At 40.8% G+C, this 21,804-nt stretch overlaps 1 protein-coding gene and 1 long non-coding RNA gene across 9 annotated transcripts in view; one reads left to right on the top strand and one right to left on the bottom strand.

The window, feature by feature from the left end:
• Window positions 1-3,566, top strand: part of LOC112546877 (uncharacterized) — a 151,027-nt gene extending 147,461 nt beyond the window's left edge. Inside the window, exons 6-7 of the long non-coding RNA XR_012896519.1 lie at window positions 297-369; window positions 2,249-3,566. This is a non-coding gene — a long non-coding RNA (uncharacterized LOC112546877). The remainder of the gene's footprint in view (window positions 1-296; window positions 370-2,248) is intronic.
• Window positions 3,567-4,771: 1,205 nt separating this feature from the next.
• The window catches only part of NFATC2 (nuclear factor of activated T cells 2), a 145,306-nt gene continuing 128,273 nt past the window's right edge, over window positions 4,772-21,804 (bottom strand). For 7 of the 8 annotated variants that reach the window (XM_006129435.4, XM_006129436.4, XM_006129437.4 and 4 more), the window contains exon 10: window positions 4,772-8,705. In XM_006129435.4, coding sequence (XP_006129497.1) covers window positions 8,650-8,705 — 56 coding nt within the window. In that variant the 3' untranslated portion in view covers window positions 4,772-8,649. Of the gene's footprint in view, window positions 8,706-18,635; window positions 18,724-21,804 lie in introns of all 8 variants that reach the window. The other variant, XM_014576720.3, reaches the window with a different exon arrangement.

The following is a 21,804-nucleotide window of genomic DNA, read 5'->3' as shown; positions in this document are numbered from 1 at the left end:
GGGCATAAGAAGCTCCAGAGCTGTCCCTGGTTGTGGCAATTTAGCGCATCCTTTTCTTGGGCTGCTGGTAAAGACACAGATACATTAACTGGCCTGGCTTTCCAATTAACCTTAATTCACTCAGTGGGTGGTGAATGCCTAGGAGAAGAAAATTCTTTCTTGGTTTCCCCAAGAACTGGGAGAAAACATGTGCTTTGCGTGCATGGCTAGCATTGACATTACAGAGCAAAGAGAAATTAAAGTCAGAGCTGTCCAGTTCTAATTATTTTAAACCTGTGTGTGTTTGTATGTTACAGATTTCAGACTGCCTTCCCACTTTTGACATTGTGCCTGCGTGTTTTAGGCATGATCTCTTCTGTACTGGATGTGGTAAGCTAATCTGTTTTCATCATATGACCACAAAACTCGAATGGGGCTGAGTTAGCAGCAGCAGACACTGCTGTAGGTGGGTGGTCAGGGAAGAGAACAGATGGAACCAAAACCTATCCCTGCAATCAGCCAAAATGCAATCTCTTCTGGTATTAATACACTATACAGCAGCTAGGGGGTACTGGGTAGCTGTGTGCTGGGTAGCTTTCGTCCCTAAGCTCAGATGAACCTAATGTCAGCCTTGCAAGGAAGGATACACGAAGAAGCCATCTTTCCCACTGTTCTAGTTGCCTTATAAACCTGCTTTTAATGAGCTTTTCTGCACATTTTGTATTGTAGTGAGGTTCATTGGTCTGTAATTCCCAGATTTATTACTAGTGTCTTTCCCAAAGATAGGTAACATATTTACTTTAATCTCCCTTGAATAGTGGGGAGGTTGCATATTTTTGACAGTAACTCATGCCTTATCTACAAAAGAAAGTTTACAGCCACCCTCACCCCTCACAAAATTTTTTTAAAACCCTCAGCTGTTTTCTGTGCCAGCAGATATAACTTTTAGTTATGGTGGTTCTTATAGGCTTTTCTTTCCTTAACAAGTTTCTTGGTTGCTAATAAATGAAATGCCCTGCTTTTCTCATCCATGCAGGGGGAACTGGAAGATAGCCTCTCTTTCTCACATCTTCATGCTATCAAGGCTGTCATCATGTTGAGTGGGACCATGATAACTAATAAGATTTAAGAGGTTGTCTAGAATATATTTGCCAGGGGCCTTAGTGACAAACCATTTAAATTTAGTACAGTGAATGCAATGGTGCTGATAGGGTATTTATTATAGAACAAGACACTCATCATGATATATTTATATATTATGAGGCTGAAAGAGGCTTTTAATATGCAGTAAATATGTTTTTTGTCTAAATCTTGTATATATCACTATTTGCACAGTGGAGTAGGAGAGCTTGCAAATTACCACACTAGACTGACATGTTATTAGAAACACGCATCTTTCTTCCTTAGTATTTCCTTATTTTGCTACCAAAAGAAATTTAACTAAAAGTATAATGGCGCAGGGGCATAAATGATCTGATTTAAACCTACAAAATCCAGGAGGATTACAGTTAAAAATGAAAATTTGTCGTAGATGGAAAGGTTCTGTTTTGGGCCCAACCTATGTATTTAAGCTCAGGTGCTCACATTTTCAGCCTTAACTGGAATTTTGAGGTTAAGTTGTTTGCATTTTTCTGTCACTGAATACAGCTAAAATTCTGTGTTCAATATATTTGCTCATCATAAAATGTTCCCTGTGGCCAGTAACAGCTTCTTTGTTGGCTAAGCTTGTCTGTTTTATGGGCTTCCCAGCCTTCATACAGTGTAGTGGGAGTTAAAAACTTCCACATGGTTCGTGCTCTGAGGCATTTGTGAATAAGCAAAGCATTTGCTTCTAGGTCCAACAAATGCACTGAATATGGTTTGAATTTTCTGTTTTTAAATGCAAAGGATAATATTGATTTTGTTAAGGTAAATATCTTTAATCGTATGCTGCATAAACTCAACTGTTACCCAGAGATAATGGGTTTTCTGGGCATCCTTCCAGCACAGCAGTCTGAAAAATGTACCTTTTAGTGTGTCCAGAAAAGAACTGCAGAGTTGGGATTTAGATGAACACAAATTAAATGGAGCACATCCCCAATAACAGTAAATTGTGTATATGAATACTTTGCTCAAATGGAAATTAAATTTATTCAATTCCATAATTTTCTCCAGAGCAGCTGTTAATTTGGCCTGTTTGGTTCTTACTAGGAAAAGAGAAAATGACTGTTGAGAGCTAAGGATGGATTTTCTTGTTTCTTTTTACTATGTGATTCAATCTGATCTACAGAAACGGAGAAGACATTGATTCAAAGGGACACTAATACCTAGTTTGCAAACAATGGTGCTGATTCTGAAATCCTTCCTCAAACCAGCTTGCCTAAAGAGTCGCACTAAAGCAGTCTCATTGGGCTTATTAAGAAGAGTGAAAGTTACGAGATGAGGCCTAATTATTGTACATGCAGGTATTTAAAAATACACACACACACATGCCACAGATGTTGTTCTTTGATTTATTGCTAAATTATCATAGTACAAGCTATATAAAATATTTTACAGAGAGGAAAAATCATTGAATTGGAGGTTAACAATGTTTTGCATAGGAATGTGTGTGGATATAAGCCGCTCTTCACGTTTTAAACTTAGATTTTTGTGCCAGCAATTTAACAGTAAAATGTCTGTTTGAAAGTCATTTGCTTACATGAGTTGAGTGTCTCCATTTAATGCTGAGTGTTTGCAGAACATAGAGACTGAGACTTGAGCAGCAAGCCTGGGAATATGGGGATTACCAGCAATGGTTATTTTTAATTGATTTACTTATTGCCCAATTATGCCATCCTTACTGACACTGAATAATACTTGACTTCACCCATTGGATTACTCATGCACTAACGAGCGACTGCTCATCTTGAGTATATGCATTGCAGTTTAGTCCTTAATACTTAATACAGATATATGGATTGATTGGAAACCCAGTATATTCCATATAGCATCTGCATAAATCATTATTGCTGGAATCCTCTAGCAGTTTTAGGGGAGTTAGAGAAGGAAACTCAAAATATAAACTTTGTCCCTGCTTGCCCCTCATTGGCAGTCTATATGATTGTACACAGCTACAAGCACCTGGTTTTGAAACTTTATTGCAACATTGGTTAGGTACCAGTTTATTTCTTTAGATTACACACAAGGAAAACTTGTAAAAAATAGATAAAACAAATCTTACATAGTCTGTAATAAGATGATTGATACTGGTTAAGCAAATTGTTATCATCTGGCATTCACTGGGATTACACAGTAGCACACAGGTAAGAGAAAGGTATGCTAACTTCATGTGAAATGTTCAAAGGTGTGGATATTTCATATTGTATTAAGAGCTCATTGGTGTCTATCCATGTTCATGTCTGATGGCAAACTAACTGCTTTCAAATTACATGTGTGAAATCATGGACCATACAAAAACACTCACAAATTCCATAGGAAACAATAAGTAACTGACTTTTAGAAATCTGTGGTCCACTTTTTCTAAACCCAATGTAGGCACCTCTTCTAAGTCATAAGCACAAACTGTGTAAATAACAAACATTCAATGTCAAGTCTAATTTGAGCCACCAGAGAATAGAAAATGTGTCAAATCCAGTGGTACTTGACTCAATTTTATATCTTAAATGTAGGCAGACATTAATTGTTCTGTGATAAATAACAGTTTGGAAAGTAATTCAGGGGAAAACAAGTCACATTGAAGTTCTTTGAAAAAGAGTGTGTTAAGAAACATGTGTGAAGTCTTTGGAATACTTATCAAATACCAACTTGAAATCATTTCTCTTACAAGGAAAAATTTCAATAGCAAATTCATAGAGAAATTAATCCACATGGAAAAATACAAAACAATCCTTTATAAATACTATTTCTAATGCAAAAAATGTTGCATATTTGGGGTAGATAAAAAGCATAAACACTTTTATTTTTTAAGATATGGATTATAAAATATATTAAAAACATGCTAGCTAATTTTGAGAACTGTTTTAGATATATTATCAAGCAGCAGCATTTTTATACAATAGAGAATAACATAGTACTGTCTTTGGAAATATACTACATTCAGAAAATGGTGTATTCCTACAGGAAGAATGGAAGTAATACATATTTACATGGATACAAATAAAGCAAGTGCAAAAAATGGCTCTTCTACATTCTTTCTACCAATAAAAACACTTTCACTAGACACTTTCAATCCACTGCTGCTGTTCAGATCTTCCATTTTGCTCATTCTCATGGAGAAAAACAAAACCAGGCTGCATATTTCATTACAAATCTCGTCACAAGCAATCACTCCCCTGGCAAACTTACTTACAACATTTGTAACTGACCAAAAAAATCTTCCTTGTAGCTGTCAACCCCCATTACTCTTTCAGATTATTTACGTATCTAGAATGATTATTTAGTTTTATGTATTTATATAATTGATGCAACAGTTTATAGGAGCTCATCCTGTAATTTAGGGTCAAAGCTATGATGGAAAAGTGTGGGTGAATAAAAGGCAGCTAAACGAACTTTGAGTTACAATGAGCCCCATGTACTTAACATGGTATAACATTGATGGAAAATGCATTAGAGTTGTTCACCTTGCATTCAGTACATTTGGAGGGCCTTTGGTACAATAGCAGGAAGGCACTGTGGTGAAACATTCAGATAACTGAGGAAAGACAGAATTTCCTCATGTGCAAATATGGCTATTTTCCAGATAAAGTGAGAACAAATTACTCACAAATGCTATTAACTCTTCCAAGGTGAACCAAATGTTTCTTCAGAGAGAGCAATGTTTATTTATGTAACAATATTAATACTGGAAAACCACTGCTCAGCAAGAAAATAATTTAGTACTATGTATTTTGAACCTATTCAGCATAGCTATAACATTTTTAAGAGACAAAAATGCATAACTCTGTTAGGATCCTCCCTTTCTCCAGAAATAAATATGAAGTTGGTTAAGACTATATTATTTATCAAATGATTTGCATATAAAATGATGAAAAGCAGATACAGTAGCATAGGCAGATGTCATGTAGCTGTAAATAAAACCACTAAAATGTAGTCTAAATTATATACATGTTTGAAGAGCCTTGATTCTTTAGCTGACACCATGCAGGTTCAGGGATCTGTCCGTTTGGTGCCAGTTTCAGGACTGCAACCCAACTATAGAACATATGTGTATATAGGAACATACACAAACACATCTAAAAGTTAATTAGCTATGTCTTAAACTTAGGAAGAAAAGCATTTCTTTTCATCCAGCTTAATGCAAGCAGCAGTAGAACCCCTGAAGCCATAAAATTACTATCCCATCCTACACAGCTTAGGTCTTGAAGGAAAATGTAAGATCAATGGATTTAAAAATAAAAACAAGCCTTCCACCAAGATAGGAGAGAGAGCATATTGATCAGGCAGATCCTACAGTGAGATGTCAGTGGGTGTCCCACTGTAAGGATCAAAGTGTTAGTTTCTGTATGGTTTATACATTTATGGCTCTTGGTAAGATGAGTCTAATATGTAAAATGGGGAAATGATTCGGGATACTCAAATGATAGTTTCGGGGCAGTGCCAAAACATCGAGTCACGCTTAATGGGAACACATGTACCCTGATTTCACATTTCATTTGGGTAATTGTATGTTGATATAACCAAGGTTCCTACTGGATTTGTGTGTGCAATTACCCCTCTACTTATCCAAGTCAGGGGTGCACTGGTCTCTATAATGCTGTTGAAAACCTGTCCCTTCTTGGGGTTTTATTTTTAGACTATCACCTAATAAGTTGCAGTGTTTTTGTAGAACATGTCATCTAGCCAATTTATTGTGTAAACCACAATAAATAATTAGTTCACATACTTCTTTGTGCTGCTTATTAAAATCCAACAAAAAGAGAGTCCATATGGGGAAAAGTCTGCCAAGTAATTTTTTATGGTACCTTTTAAATATTTCTATGCCCAAATTGTGTGAAACTGGAATCCTTTGGATTGGACACTTGTTTAAGTAAAGTCAGCTGAAATAAACAACTTGTGGAAGATGACTTAATTTCTTGAGAGCCAAGACAATTCAAAACAATGGGATGTTATCCCTGATACTTTATCTGTCTTTAAAAGAGCAGGAGGGCTAGAATATCTTGTGGTACACGGCATCATTATAGCAATACATTCAAATAGAGTCTCAGAGAAAATTAAACATGTTAAAAACATACCATGTAAAGTTCTTGAAAAATATAAAATAATTCCACTATATCTAGGTAATTTTTAATTAATTATATGCAAAGCTCTAGGCTTGCTCCCAAGGAAGCCAATGACAAAAAAGTCTATTGAATTTATTGGGCACAGGTATTAATTACTGATGGAGCATGTGTAGCTAGGTAAATGAATGGCGGAGTGAAACATTGTGGCTGGAAGAATTGTGTGATAGTCACATATAGTATTTCTGAAAAGGTATATGATTTTACCCATTAGCAAAATTCTGATTTCAAATACTCCAAAGATCCCAAGTTGTATAAGACCCAAGATTTTGATTGTGATATATACTAACTCTCTCCAAGACAGATTTCCATAGCTTAAGGGATAGAATTTAGTGGCAGAAAATATATATTTGTCACTATACTCACGAAGAACAGTTGTGCCAAACCCTGTGTTTATACCGGGCGAAAGGAGATGGTAGCTGCACTTATTTTTCTTGCAGCATTGGGAAAGCATGCTATGGATGTTCTGCTGATCTAATATTTTCCTACAACCTAATTCATGCTGTCACCATGTAGACATGGGTACTCTCAATCTTTGCTTTGAAACCCTTGAGTCTTTAGCTAGTGTGCCTTCTAGAGTGATCTCTAGCATGGCAAATTTCCTACTAACACCCTTAAGGATATTGATTTCATTAATTTAACAAAAGATTATTACATATTTGCAGCAATATTATGGTTAGCCCTTACTGTATTTATATTATCCATGTATGACATCTTTTTTTATCTTGTCAGGAAAGCAATAACACACTAAAAATGAAAAGCATGAAACTTGATAAGCTTACTAACTGTACAACTGCAAACAGCAAATATTATCTGTATTCTGCTTCTTATTGTGATTAGCTTTCATGAGTACAATATATTCCAACTATGTGTTTGCAATAGTAGTCGTACATAGCTAACTTTTTAGACTACTAAGGAAGTTAAGCCTTTCTGTAAATTGCTACTGGTTTTTCAAAGCAAAAGAAAAAAAAAGACAGGTAAAAGTGTGTATCTTCTTTTAGATGTAATTACTTTCCCCTGCAGCTTGCGTGGTTAAATGTTGTGGCTTCTAAATGAGAGCAGATATGAATTGTAGATAGGTTCTACATAAAAATAAACAGCAGTACTTTATAGTATAAAAATATTAAAAACTGTCAGTGTATTGGCTAACCACTAATTTGGGTCAATCACAAAGTCTTTTCACGGGCATAATTCTGCTTAAATTTGTAACTCCAATAGATTGGGCTATACATTAGAAATTTTTGATTGCTCTTTTAAATTAATTATCTTTAAGCATCCCTCTCCTTCAAAGGCACATCTGCTCTGATTCAAAAACAGCAAAGAAAGTCCTGAATTTAAGTGGTAACTACAGTTGGTGTGACACAGTCAGGAAATCTGGGTTCTGTTCCCAGATCAGACTGAGACTTGGTCTACTTTTAAACGTCGACGTGCTCTGAGCACCATAGTGATGCTGACCTAACCTCTAGGATAGAGTTTTAAGGAAGAATTCTTCCATCAACCTAGTTACTGTCCCTAGGAGAGGTAGATTACCTACAGCAATGGAAAAACATCTTCCATCAATGTAGCACCCTTATGGCCGGTCTGCACTAACCCCCGCCATCACTCCAATCTGTGTGACTTCTCACACAAATAGCGTAGCTGAAGTCGATGTTCTTAACGCGGCATCTTGCGTACAGTAAGGTTGGTGGGGGCTGCACTCTTGTCAACGCAGACTACTTTTCTCATCCTGGTGGAGTACCAGCATTGACGGGGCGAGGGCTCAGAGATCGATTTATCACATCTAAGCAGAAGCAATAAATCAACTGCCAGTGAATCAATCGCTACAGCGTCAATCCCTGGCATAGTGGAGACAAGGCCATAGCGTAGATGTGGCCTGGCTTGTGCAAGTCACTGCTTTAGTTACACCCATTGATACTATTGGGAATAAGAATATGTACCCTGTGTTTGTAAAGGGCTTTGAGATCTGGATGGAAAGATGCAGCTATTTAAATGCAAAGTGTTATTAATATTATATGAAATGCAGGCACTCCTTCTACCCTTATTTCCCATCTCCATCTATTTAAGTGCTAATATATAACTCCATTTGGTGTAGCACAGAGCTCTGGAGTGACGCCTTTCTTCTCCCTTATTATTATGATACAGATATTTTTGCAGCAGGCAAGACGCTATCATGTTATATGAGAACAATACAATCTTTGGACTAAAGGAAGGGTGTCCTTTTGATGTTTACAGAGAGAGGTGGCTAGTTGCTTAGTCAAGGCTGTCAGCTTGATGCCAATACATTGTTCCTTTCATTGAATCGGTGCCTTGAGATGAGCCATTAAGGAAGCAGGAGGTTGAAGGGGCAGTGGAAGGATCTAAACAGGTCAGTTATGGAAGGATTCAGTAAAAGTTGTCTCACAATTCTCTTCTTCTACGTCTGATTTCTGGCAGGGAGTCCAGAAAACTCCTTCCTGATAATTTCATTAACTGTGAAATAAAAAAGGGAACAAGATTTAGCATGTTCTTAAAGTGATGGGAAGCCAAAGCAACCCCTAGCACAGAGCTCAGTTTCTAACTGGATCACCAAAATGTGCACATGTTTAACTCTGTAACCACATGCTCTTATTTGCTTTAATCTTTGTCCTGTCCATACTGGTTAACTCCATTTGTTGCATCATATCTAAACTAGGGCTTGATTCTGCAAACACTTATGGGTGTAGGTCTAGATACTGGTATGCTATTTACTATCCTGGACTATGCCTTCTTGAAAGTGGTCACTGGATTGTCTCTTTAGATGGTAAACATTTTGGGACAACATCCATGTATTGCTGTTTTTCTAGAGTGTTCAGCACATGTCAAGAACTATAAAACCAGAATAGCATTTTGCACCCTGTGATCATGCATTTGATGTCCCTTGCAAAAATAATTCTTTTCTTGCTTCATAGACAAAAAGTCCCAAAGAGTCAGTGGATATTAACATGCTTACCAAGATGAAATAAAAATAATTAGAAAAGTGATGTACCAGATTTTGGGAGGTGCATTTTTACACATGCCAAACTTGTCTGCTTGCATTGAAAATTCTGTGCATGTATATTATATGCAAAAATATTTTTCTGAAAATTGGACCTTAACCTATTTGTGACAGCATATTTTTCTTTATACCACAAAAGTACAAATTTAATGTTCTATGCTTCTTCGTGCATTTATTATTCCTGATATTGTGTGCTAGTGATTAATAATAAAGCGCAACATAATTAGCGTGCTCACTTCTTGCTCTTCTATGCAAAAACCCCAAACAACATTATGTGTTGTCATATACAGTTGAACCTCAGATTTATGAGCATCTCAGGAAGAGAGGTCATTCATAACTCTGAAATGCTCATAACTCTGAAGAAAACTTTATGACTGTGCTTTCAAAAGTACACCTGAGCATTGGTATTGGCTTAATTCAGCTTTGAAAATGTACTGTGCAAAAGAAAAAAATCCCTTTTTAAAATAGCTTACGTTTAACAGTATTATATTTGTCTGTGATCGACTAGTCAACTTGTAACTCTGCATTCATAACCCTGGGGTTCTATTCTAGTATGCAGTGTTGTAGCTGTGTCAGTCCCCAGATGTCAGGTAGTCTCTTTTATTCAACCTACTTCTGCTGGTGAGAGAAACAAGCTTTCAAGTTTACAAATTGCTTTTTGTCAGGTCTGGAAAATTATTTCCATAAAGTTCTTATTGGGGCATTTAGTGCACTGCAGGAGGCACCCCCAAATGATAGGCACATGTAACACCTACAGATTTGAAAGGTATGTTGTGGAGGTGTTGATACGGCTGCTGTATCAGTTGTTCTGGCCGGGTCTCATGCTGCTTTGAGTTATCTCCTAGTGCATGGGGAGCTTTCTTCTGATGGTGAGGCTGATGCAGTTGGGGAGCTGTCTGAAGGCCAGAAGAGGGGAATGGTTTTCCTGGATTCCCTCTTTTCAGGCCTTTCAACAGGGGGCAAAGGAGGCAACTGCCCAGGGGCCCAGCAATTCAATACTACTGCAGAAGCAGCAGTGGCCTGAGCCCCGGGCTTTTTAATCACCACTGGAACTCCACGCAGTACACTCAGGCATACTTCTGTCCCAGGCCTGCAACTGCCCTCCTGCCTTGTCTGTCAGCCTGGTGAGTCTGTAAGCCCCACTGCCTTTTCTGATCTTCAGAATCCCCTACCCTCCCAACTCAGAAAGCCTTCCACACACTAAGACATACCTACTCAAAGCAGCATCAGACCCTGCCAGAACAACTAATGCAAAACCTACAGCCATATCTTCACTGCCAAAATGGAGACAATGAACAGCCATCTCATTTGGAGGCGACGATACCTGATTTGTGTCTGGCACAGCAATTGTGTGTGCATATTTTTGCCAAAATTTGCTATTTGTGGAGTCAGTTTAAGCTGTCAGAATCATGGCAGTTGCACATGCAAATAAGGTGCACACTTATAAAGATATGGGCTTCTCAGTCAATTTTGGTATATTCTTGTTGATAACCAAACATTCAGAACTTTAGAAGCCCAGATCTATGATCAAACCTATTTCAACTGTGCAAATTGTATGCTCACAATAGAAAATACCATATTCATTTTTGCATGCAGTTACTGGAGATGCATTGCAGATCAATTAATCCAGAACACCAAATCCAAATTCTCTACTTGCCCCAGATCTTGGGAGAAAATTCAGAATTAGATCCATTTCCATATCCAAATGGGCCCATCTCTAATTGTTTTTACAACCATGGGCATGCTTTCTTGTATGGGGACTCAGAATAGCCATTTGAATTTTATTGGAACTTAGGGTACGTCTACACTACAACGTTAATTCGAACTAACTTAGTTCGAATTAGTTAATTCGAACTAAGCTAATTCGAACTAACAGATCCAGACTAAAAAACTAGTTTGAATTAGCGTTTTGCTAATTCGAACTAGGATGTCCACACAGAGTGGACCCTGAACCAGGCTTAAGGATGGCCAGAAGCAGTGCCGGCAGGGCATCAGAGGAGGACTTAGAGCGTGGAGATGCTGTCTCAGGCTAGCCGAGGGCTGTGCTTAAAGGGTCCCGACCCCGACCCCAGACAGACAGTTCTCAGGGGTGTCCCGCTTGCAAAGAAGTCCTGGCTTGGATTGCCCGGACTACCCACACTGGGCACATCACAGCACTCGGCCATCAGCCCGGCTGCACTTGCCGCAGGCTGCCATCTGGGGAGAGGGGACAATTGGGGGGCTGCAGGAGAGCTCCACCCCCAGAAGCCCGCAGAGCCAGCCCAGTCCTCCCCATCGGGGGCTCGTACCCCATTCCTCCCTCACCTCCTTCCACTTACCCTTCCCTAGCCCCTCTTCTTGATGTACAAAATAAAGGACAATTGTGTTCCAAAATGGAATCTGTCTTTATTGAACAAAACTGGGGGAGACTGGGAAAAGGAGGTGGGAGAGGGGAAGAGAGAGGGTGGGAGAGGGTAGGGCAACTAAAATGTTCAGGGGTTGGGAACAGGTCCCATATGAAGAGAGGCTAAAGAGACTGGGACTTTTCAGCTTAGAAAAGAGGAGACAGAAGGGGGACAGGATAGAGGTCTCTAAAAGCAGTCATGGAGGTTGGGTCCATGGACTGGTATTAGCCGGGGGTAGGAGTGGTGTCCCTGCCCAAGATTTGTGCAAGGCTGGAGAGGGATGGCACGAGACAAATGGCTTGGTCACTGTCTTCGGTCCATCCCCTCCAGGGTCCCTAGGGTTGGCCACTGTCGGCAGACAGGCTACTGGGCTAGATGGACCTTTGGTCTGACCCAGGATGGCCATTGTAAGCTCAGGGCTCAGGGTCGGGGGTCTCAGTGGACCACCTTGATTTTCATGCACACCTGCTCCTGGGTGGCCAGGCTGGCAGCTCTCCTGCCCTAGCCGACCACTTTCCTGTGCCTAGTGCGGAGGTCGTGGACGAGGTCCACGATGTCCGCACTAGCCCAGGCGGGTGCCCACCTCTTGCGGTCCCGGGCAAGCTCCCGGGAGCCGCCACCATGGTCCCGGGAAGAGGGGGAGGGCTGGGGGGCATCAGGTGGGTGGCTCGATCCATGCCAGGTGCAGGGTCTGCTGGCTGGGGCCGGGAGGGGGGCAATAGAGTTTCCCTGGTTTTGGCCAGAGTGGCCACCAGGGAAATCTGGGGAGGGCTAGCCTCCCACTAGTTCAAATTAAGGGGCTACACACCCCTTAATTCGAACTAGCTAGTTAAAACTAGGCTTAATCCTCGTAAAATGAGGTTTTCCTAGTTCGAACTAAGCGCTCCGCTAGTTCGAATTAAATTCAAACTAGCGGAGCGCTAGTGTAGCGCCTGTTAAAGTTAGTTCGAACTAACGTCCGTTAGTTCGAACTAACTTTGTAGTGTAGACATACCCTTATTCTCTTAAAATAGTATGAATCCTCTGCCCCAAGCCACTGTACAGAAAGAAGGAGAGGCAGAGAGACAGAATGGCAGATACCAGTTCAGGAAAGAACTTATGTGCATGCTTAATTACTCTATCTGAATAAGGAGATGCTTTTCCGAAGCGGGCCTACAAAGAGATAGAAATACACGGACCCCTTCTTAATCAATTAGCGAATGAATTGAACAGCAGAATAAACATTCCGTGCCATATGTTAATGTTCTGTAGCAAATGAACCTGTTAAGGGCAAGGACTGCTTAAAAGGTGCAGTGCCAATGTAACAAACTAACTGGTGTTTCATACAATAATAGTGACCTTCTGGGAAAAATACATGTAGGATATAGTGAGCTGTGATTTCTGCTATAGCTGGGATGTGGACTCCCTAAATTCTACTCACGCCATGTGACAGAACAGTAGTAAGTTCAATGCATTCAGGGCTCCTACCCCTCAGTGCACCGAAATTCCACTGGCAGTACAGCTAAGAATGTAGCCTTCTTCCTAATTCCAGTCAGGATATGCTTTTACATGCCTGACCTCGCTTTGATTGGTGGAGGCGCCTACTGAAAAGCAGCGGCATGCCAGAAAAAACTATTATACAGTGAAGGGAACTTTTACCATCTCCGCATGCTTAAACTTCCACTTGCCACATCTTATGTCAGCTTCTGCTCATAACCACTTGTGCAAGTTCAGAGAAACGACTCTACAACTGAAGGTTATTTGATCTATTGTGGTTCAGAGGCTTTGCAGTGCAATCGAACAGCCAGTGGGAGGTGAGATTGCTCTAGTTTCATGCAAAATCTACTTAGGCTCAGCTTAAAGGACTTCCTGTTTTCTCTACCCAGGAAATGAGAGGAGCAGATCTTCAATGGAAATTTTTCAGAGCCTCTGACTACTAAAAATAGCACTGAGGTGAAAGAAGTGGGCACTGGCTCTAAAGGGTCATTTCCTTTATAACAAGGAGTGGGTTGAACTGGCAGGCTGATTTATTTATCAACACGTTTGTTCGTTCAGGCAGTGTATCAAAAACATATTGTATGTGCATTTCCTGTCGATTTCATGCAGCCACCTCATATGCAAACATAACACTCTTCCTGATGACAAGAGGTCATTTCAGTCTAGGGAGGACTAATATTTTAGGTGAAAACAGGAACGTGTAAAAGACTTACACTGATTGGAAAATAGACTGAAGCTAATTTTCTTAAACTTGCTGGGGGAAAGTGATCTGGGATGCTGATTTTTGTTTCTACACCCAAAAATAAAACTTAAGTAAAGCAAAACTCTGTGGGACAGGGCTGTCAAGCTAAGAGCACAGCAACAGGAGAACGACTACTATCTGGTCTCTGGTGGAGTACAGACAACGCTGAAGCTGGCACGCACAAAAGAGTGCAGGCAATGTACTGAAGTACTTGAAATCTAGCAATTGCAGGGTATATTTGACAGTCAACTTCACTTTCACCTCTATATTGCAGGCTGATAGCTGATTTTGTTGGCCAAGGTGACGGGGGACAGCAGTGATTGTACAACAGTAAAAACAGCAGAGCGACCCAATGAATCAGACCTCTTTGTAACCTGATTACTGTTTCCTTGACTGCTTCTCGGGTGTAAGCAAAGGAAGAGTTTTGTCTGTGCTGTGGCAGATGAGGTTGTTGGTTCCTGAGGACTGCAGAGCCAATGCTCCGCCTTGTAAATGTTTACTGCTAATGAACGTCAGAATGAGTTGGTAAGGCTATGAATTAAGCTAGCCAGAGGCTGCTGTCTTCTAGCTATAAATGGGCCTGAGCTGCATCACTGGAGCTTTAAGAGAAGGAAGAACGATACTGTTTGTACAACACTTAGCACAACAGGGTGCTAGTCCACAACTGGGGTCCTAAGCACCACTGCAATACAAACAAATAACAGCAAGTGGATCCAAGCTTCCCAGCTCAGGTTCACATTGAATCTGTCTTCCCCAGTATTTTGGGAGAATCTGAATCCACATCAAGACGTGATCTTAGTGACCTTACTTTCTAGAGTGGGCTGAAGGGGAGTGACAATGCACCCAAATTTTGCATTCTGATCTGACTTTCCACTCTGAATTTCTCTCCGTGGTGGAGTTGGGCTGGTCTACACTACACAGTTAGGTCAACGTAAGGCAGCTTACATTGACCTAATTAGGCCAGTGCACACACTATAGACGTGACCCACCGATGTAAGTATCCTACCACATTGATGTCATCACTCCACCCTCATGGGTGGCGTTGAACTCATGGCAGTGTAGTTAGGGGGGTGCAGTGTCTGTGTCAGGCCCACCAGCCTGGGGAGAGGAGCAAGACAGGCAATTGCTCCAGGGCCCAGCAATTCAAAGCAAACTGGGGCTCCAGTTGCTGCCACCTCCACTGCTGCAGTAGGAGTGGCAGTGGGCCCTTTAAATTGCTGTCAGAGCCCCATGTTGCACACTGCAGAGCCCCAGGTGGCACATTCAGATGATGCTGAGGGCCCCGTACCCTGGCTCTGCCCCTGCTGCCCAAGGCCCTGCCCCTTCCTGGAGGAGCTGAGAAGTTCAAGGTGGCTGCCCTCTGCTCCCGCCTGGCATAGCTGAGGTTCTGGCAGAAAGATGTGCAGAGCTGAGAGCACTGGCTCTTTGTCCTCCTACACTGTCTCTCTTCAGTCAGTGGAAGCGCTCCTGGTAAGCATGTGCACCATGGCGAGAAGGAGGGTAATTATTATATGTGGGCTGACATATGGGCTGTAGTGTAGACATGCCCACAGTCAAAGTGTCCGTTATAGGGTGGAAACTGCCACATCCGCAGAATAGCGGACATTCCAGTACTTCTGGGAAGAGGCGGCCCTATCTCAGCCGACATGACCTTGCATGCACTGTGCATATGAAATCATGCTGCATGGAGGAAGCCATTTTGAAGGCTACTCCCTTCCCCCCCTCCCCCTCCAATGTACTGGCATGAGCTCATATGCACAGTGCATAGGTCATGCTGCTAGGGTGCTGGCCTGGCATTCAAAATGGTTTTCTTTGTCTATGATACCAGACCCAACCATATCTGGATTTGGCTCAGTGCTGGATGGGAGCCAAACCTGAGCAAAACAGGACTGCCCAGTTTAACACAAGACACATATGTAGCTTTTCTCGTCCAGTTTCAGAGTCCTTAGAGCCCAGTTGCACTACTCGCTGGTTGGGAGTAAACAGAAATGATCTAATTAATCAATAAACTGTTATCAGAAGGTGCCTGTTGTGTGCCTGCTCCGGGGTGTATTGCCACTTACATTGTAACAAGCCAGAAGAGCTGATAAAACAGGACAAACCATATTAGGAGGATATAAGTAAATCTTACGGAAATTAAATAACAAAGAATGCACATTTAAATAATGTCTGACGTCAGCTGAACAGACCAGGGAAATTCTCAGGCCAGAATTCCTGCTGCAGTTTATCCTTTTGTGTGACTCCACTTAACAACTAATGCTTGGGCTCTAATAATTGGAAATCCCTGCAGCGGCTAAAAGCAAAAGTTTCACTCAAGTACCCTGATAGAATAGCTCTGTTACTGTTGATTTCTTTGAATTAAAGTCAGTCTTTTAGTGTCCAGTTTTCCAAGGGCCTTCAAAACCATGACAGCAACACTCCCCTCCCTTGCATATTTGCACATGCAAATAAGCACCTGAGCAAAGTGAGACAGCGGCTTTACTGTTAGATACCCATTTGGCATATGCAAATGTTTGCTGTATCATGCACAAATATTGAGCCACATTTTCAGTAGAGTAACTTCCATTTTGTGAGTGCAGTTTGCACTGGTAATGTTGTACTTGACTTGGATTATAGGCATGAGTTGAAGTGCTGGTGTCTTTGAGCTGCTTGACCATGTAACTTGGATTGTTACAGGCACAAGAACACTGGTTTTCACATGTATGATTCAATATATATACAAAGGGTACATGGGACGATAGTGGCAATGACACAGAGTCAGTGGGCACAAACCCCTTTGTTAAGAGATTGCGCTATGGCCAGTAGCAGCTAGTGCCCTTCTTGAGGAATGGATTCTGCCCCTTCACGTGCTATAGCCCCCTTGCATAGGCTGGTTTACTTGGTCTCTGTGCAAGGGAGCTAGATTCCATCTGCTCTGATTTTGACATTATGGAACCCATAATCCATAGGAAAGGCTTGTATTTTAGGGTGTTAGACTAGGTCTCATAAGACCTGAGTGCTGTTGGCAGCTCAGCCACAGATTTCCTGTATGACCCTGGGCAAACCACTTTACCTCTCTGTGCCTCAGCTCCCCATCTGCTCAACAGAGATAATATCAGTCACCTGCCTTACAGGGGAAGGTGAAGATGAATTCCTTAATGCTTGTGACAAGCTAATTTGCTATGGCTTTTATGAGCCTAGAGAGAGAAGACCTTATGTCAGAATCCATATTCTTCTCAATCCTCAGTGCAAGGGTCTGTGTTGCTTTACAAAAGGCCAAATCCACATTATACAAGGGAGGCAGGTATTCCTCTGATGTGACCTGGCATAGCTCCACTGGCATCACTGGGGGAGGGAGGGGGAGGGTAAAATACAGATGGCTACACCACTAGAAAAAGGATCCAGAACTGAATGTTCCCTTGACTTTTCAGCTTAAATCTGTCTTATTACAAAAAAGTTTGCATGCAAATTTGTAGTAAAGTGACGCTCTGAAAAACAAGCCAAACAGGGCCAAAACTGTAATTTGTAAAATTCTGTTGTGTCAGGCTTCTGCTCAGAACAACTTTTTACAGATGAGTAATAAATCCCTGTAAAGGGGGTGAGGGAGGTGTTTAACGATAGAAAACAGCCTGACTGACCCATTGCAACACAGGAGTTAGTGGGAACTGTATACATTTAGTCCAGCCAATTCAAAAGAGCAGAAGCCTTAAAGGATTCTTGCTAGCACTTTTACAGTGAGGATGTTGACTAGAAATAATAGAAGGATTTTTATCATACTCTTGCTTGTTAACATCCCACAGTAACAGTACTGTTATTACTAACTTCGTGAGCTTACAGTGCTAGATCCCAAGTTTGCATGCACATGATAAAGTCACAATTTTAATAAATGAGTACTTTTAAAAAATCAAATCCCATCTTGACATGTAAATTTAAAAGCTTGCACCAGCAAAAGAAAAGATAACAAAGGGTCACGAAGTTGTTGCTCAAGCAATACTCACATTCTAATCAGTGGACCTAAGTCAGACTAAATCAACTTAAATCAGAGCGATGTGACACGATTTCAAGTAAGCTCGATTTTCTTCTTATCTAGGGCCCTATCCAATAATCAAAGCAGATACTCTCACTAGTGTTGGTGAGCATCGAGTCAGGTCCTTGTAGCCATATAAATAAGAGATAATTCCTAGTCACGTCATTGCAGGTATGCCACTATAAAACCAGGGCAAATGAGAGGACTCTCTTGCTTGGGTGGAGTCCTACAACAGTAAGTTCTGCAGGAACTGACCCAAAATCCTTGCTGAAGGAGATCAAAATAATATGCATTGAAGGATAAATTCCCCTCTAATCTTTATGCTGCAGGTAAGAAATCCTGCTTATTCAGTGCTTGTTTCCTGGACATTGCCAGGAGCTTTGCATGTGAAGCAAGGGCAGAATATGCGTTAGGAAAGTGACTATATATAAGAGTGGGTAGACAGTCTTTCCCTACAGTTGTGGAGTGACGCGTTTGCTAGGAACACAGTTTGATACATCTAAGCAAGCTGCAGATTCTAATGACAAAGGGTAGCCACTGAATATAAATGTCAGTTGTCTTAAAGAAAGAGCATGCACAATCCAATGCCTCTTCCCTGCCCACCAAACCCCAGATATGTCAGGAAATCTACAAGGTATATAAAATGGAAGCAAGAGTAATTTTAAAAAAGAAGCTTTTAAGCCAAATTAAAAGTGGCATGATTTTTAATTTATTTCTTAAATAAGTGTAAGGTTAAGAAAACACTCAGCTGGAGAAAAGGCAGAAAAATATCAATTACCTTTTACTTTGATTTCTTGGATCAAAGATCACAGTCATTCTGTTTCATATAATGTTTTGTATCCAGCTAAGATGTGTATCTATCAGCTCTGAAAAAGATTTGCAAAACCATTTTTGAGAAAAAAAATTGTAACCTTCAGCCTATTTCATAAGGCCAAATGTTACAGTTATTGGCTATTCTTTCATTGTGTGTCTTAATTTATTCAACGGACATTTCGGCATACATAATATACAAGGCAGAACTTAACCGCCGACCTTTTTATTTGCTCAGATCCAGCACTCTATTTTGCTTTTTTATACATTTCCTAACTACTGTTATCTAAAAAGGAATGTTAAAAACTTATACCAATACATTACCTTTATTTAAACTGTACGAGAAGTGCCAATAATTTGATCTGAGATTTCTGAGGCACAGGAAGTCCATGTGTCTAATAAGCCAGGTTAAGGACTAGTCATTGCCTTTTACAGTAAGTCCATAATCATTATCATTGTAGTGGCCCAAGTGAAACATGAATATAAATATGCCAAATCTAATCTCAGCCTCTTTTAGGTTACATGGTGGACATGCATATGTGTTAGACTATTGTATCATCTATAAAGAACAGTAATGTTATGTGCAAAGAACTTCTGAAAATTACATCTTTGCTTCAACCACATAGGAAGTGAAACTGTTTTCTTATAAAATGGCCATACTTTATATTCAGTTTCTTTTAATCTATCAGATCTCTTTAGATTTCCTTTCAATTCACTGTAGAAGCCTTTGGCTCCAATTTAAACCCAGTGCAAAGATTTTTTTAAATCATAGTATTAAAGAATTAAAAATGCTCTTTCAAGACTAATCTAATATTGAGTCCAAGATTCACAAATGTCTTTGCAGTTGGATTTCAAGTGCCTATACATAGAAGAGAAGTATTTTACTTGGCTCCTGAAGATGGTGCACCACCATATTTATGTGCTTAATCCTACCATTCTGTACATGCCATACTTTAGACCCTCTGTCTTGGTAAACCATCCTTTGAACATGCGAGCACATCTATTTCCTGAGGTACTAACTCAGTTATATCATCAGGAAGAAGCCAAGTACCATGAAACTGCACTGGCAAAATATATAGGGAGACTTTTTTGTTTTGTAAACAACAGAATGGAGAACTTGTTCTGGAACTAGAGATATCTAGAAAGAGGTACTCAGCTCACAGTCACTGAATTACCTCTACGAAATTCCACTCCCTAATTTAAAGAATAAGTTTGAACCCTTCCTGGACCTATTCCTCCTTTACCTCTCCATAATCTGTGTATTTCCTAGCTCTCCCACCATCCCGCACATAGTGTTGTCAATGTCATTTAATTGAGCAAACTCTTCACAAAAATTAGATATGTAAAAGTAAATGATGATTCTGCCCCCATACATATATTTTATGCCAGTTTAAATGAACCTAAAACCCATCCAACCAACCAGATCTTTCCAGGACTCTAACATACGTTCTCTAGAATTTGACGGATAACAGAATCTAAATACATTGCATGCAATGAAGTAATATTTGCACTTGTGGCTAAAGCCTGGCTCCACCCAGGCCCGGCCTTTGGGCAATGCGAGTGAGGTGGTTGCCTTGGGCCCTGCGCTGCCCAGCTCCAGGCCCCACCCACTCCGCTGCTCACTCGCAGCCCTGAATGGGCGGCGCGCAGCCATGTGGCTCAGCCAAACACAGTATGCTGCCCTAGGCCCCACAAACTCTTTGGCCAGGCCTGGCTCCACCTAGCTCAACATCAAAACTTCCATTGACTTCAAAGGGCCTGTATTTGGTGCAGGATGTTTGTTATACCCTCTAGTTATCCGACTTTGATAGGGCTACTTGCAAAGTAAGGAACAAAGAAGAGAAAAATGGCTATTGTGCTATTGTGCCCAGAATTTTTAACAAGAAGCTTGACATGTCTGTAATAGAAGAGTGAAAAAAATACGTGTCTGTTCCTTTCAAATCCAAAGTCTCCTGTGTGCACAATGCATCATGAGTATCCAGGGAAAATTCCAGACAGATCATCAATTTGCTCATATCACAGATTATTATGACCCTAGAAATCCAGAGGATATTTTGCATGTTTCTATTATCAATATCCTGCCTAACAGGGAAGCTGAGCCTAACTCATTTATAAAAATTTGCCCTTAAATGTGTCACTAGGAAGTGTCACTTAGTGGTTGGAGCACAAGACTAGCTGCTAGGATACCTATACTTGGTTCTCAGTTTTGCTATTAACTTGTCATGTAGCATTGGCCATGCCACAGGGGCGAACATTTTCCAAAGCACTGGTTCTCAGCCAGGGGCTCGAGGCCCTGGGTGGCTGTAAGCAGCTTTCAGAGGATCTGCAAAGCAGGGTCAATGTTAGATTTGTTGAGATCCAGGGCAGAAAACTGAAGCCCTCTTAAGCTAGAGGTCCTGAATCCTTCCACTTGGGCCTGAAGCCTGAGCAATATAGTTTTGTGGGTCCCTGTGGCATGGATCCCCAGGCAATTAGCCTGCTTGCTGTCCTCTAATGCTGGTCCTGGCTTTTAGATGCCAAAAATCAGTTACTGTGGCACAGGTGGGCCATAAAGTTTTTATAGCAGAGAGTACAGGCAGGAGTTCAGAAAGAAAAAGGTTGAGAACCTCTGCTCCAAAGTGTCCCCTAAGGGTCTGATTTTGAAGGCAGAACAGCACTTAATGGGGTTTTCAGAATTGCCTAAGCAGGTTAGAAACCTAACTTCTGGAGCCACCATTCTGTGGCACATAAATGCCTTTGAGAATCTGGCCCTATGTGCCTAAGTCTTTTGATGTCCACTTTGAAGTACTCAGGGCAGTTTGCCTAAACTTCAGTGGAGTTATCTCTGAGAATCAGAACATAGATATTCCAGTTTGGACATCCAAAAATTGAGACACCTCAGATTGGATAACATGTTTGAAAATTTGAATCTTAACATCTCTGTGTCGGCATTTACTCATCGTTGAGCTCCTCAGACAAAAGTTACTATGCAGAAGTACAGAATAGTACCATAAACAGCAAACATTCTGGGCCAGGAAAATGTTCCTTGAAGGCATTTTCTTTTCAATGAATTAAGGAAAAAAATGAATGTACAAAGAGAGAAAATTGGAGCTGTTTGCCTGAGCATAACTAATTTGAAACTTGCCTTAGCCCTAGAC

The sequence above is a fragment of the Pelodiscus sinensis genome, chromosome 18, assembly GCF_049634645.1.
Source record: "Pelodiscus sinensis isolate JC-2024 chromosome 18, ASM4963464v1, whole genome shotgun sequence".
Lineage (NCBI taxonomy): Eukaryota > Metazoa > Chordata > Testudines > Trionychidae > Pelodiscus > Pelodiscus sinensis.
This window is presented reverse-complemented; position numbering and strand designations above follow the sequence as displayed.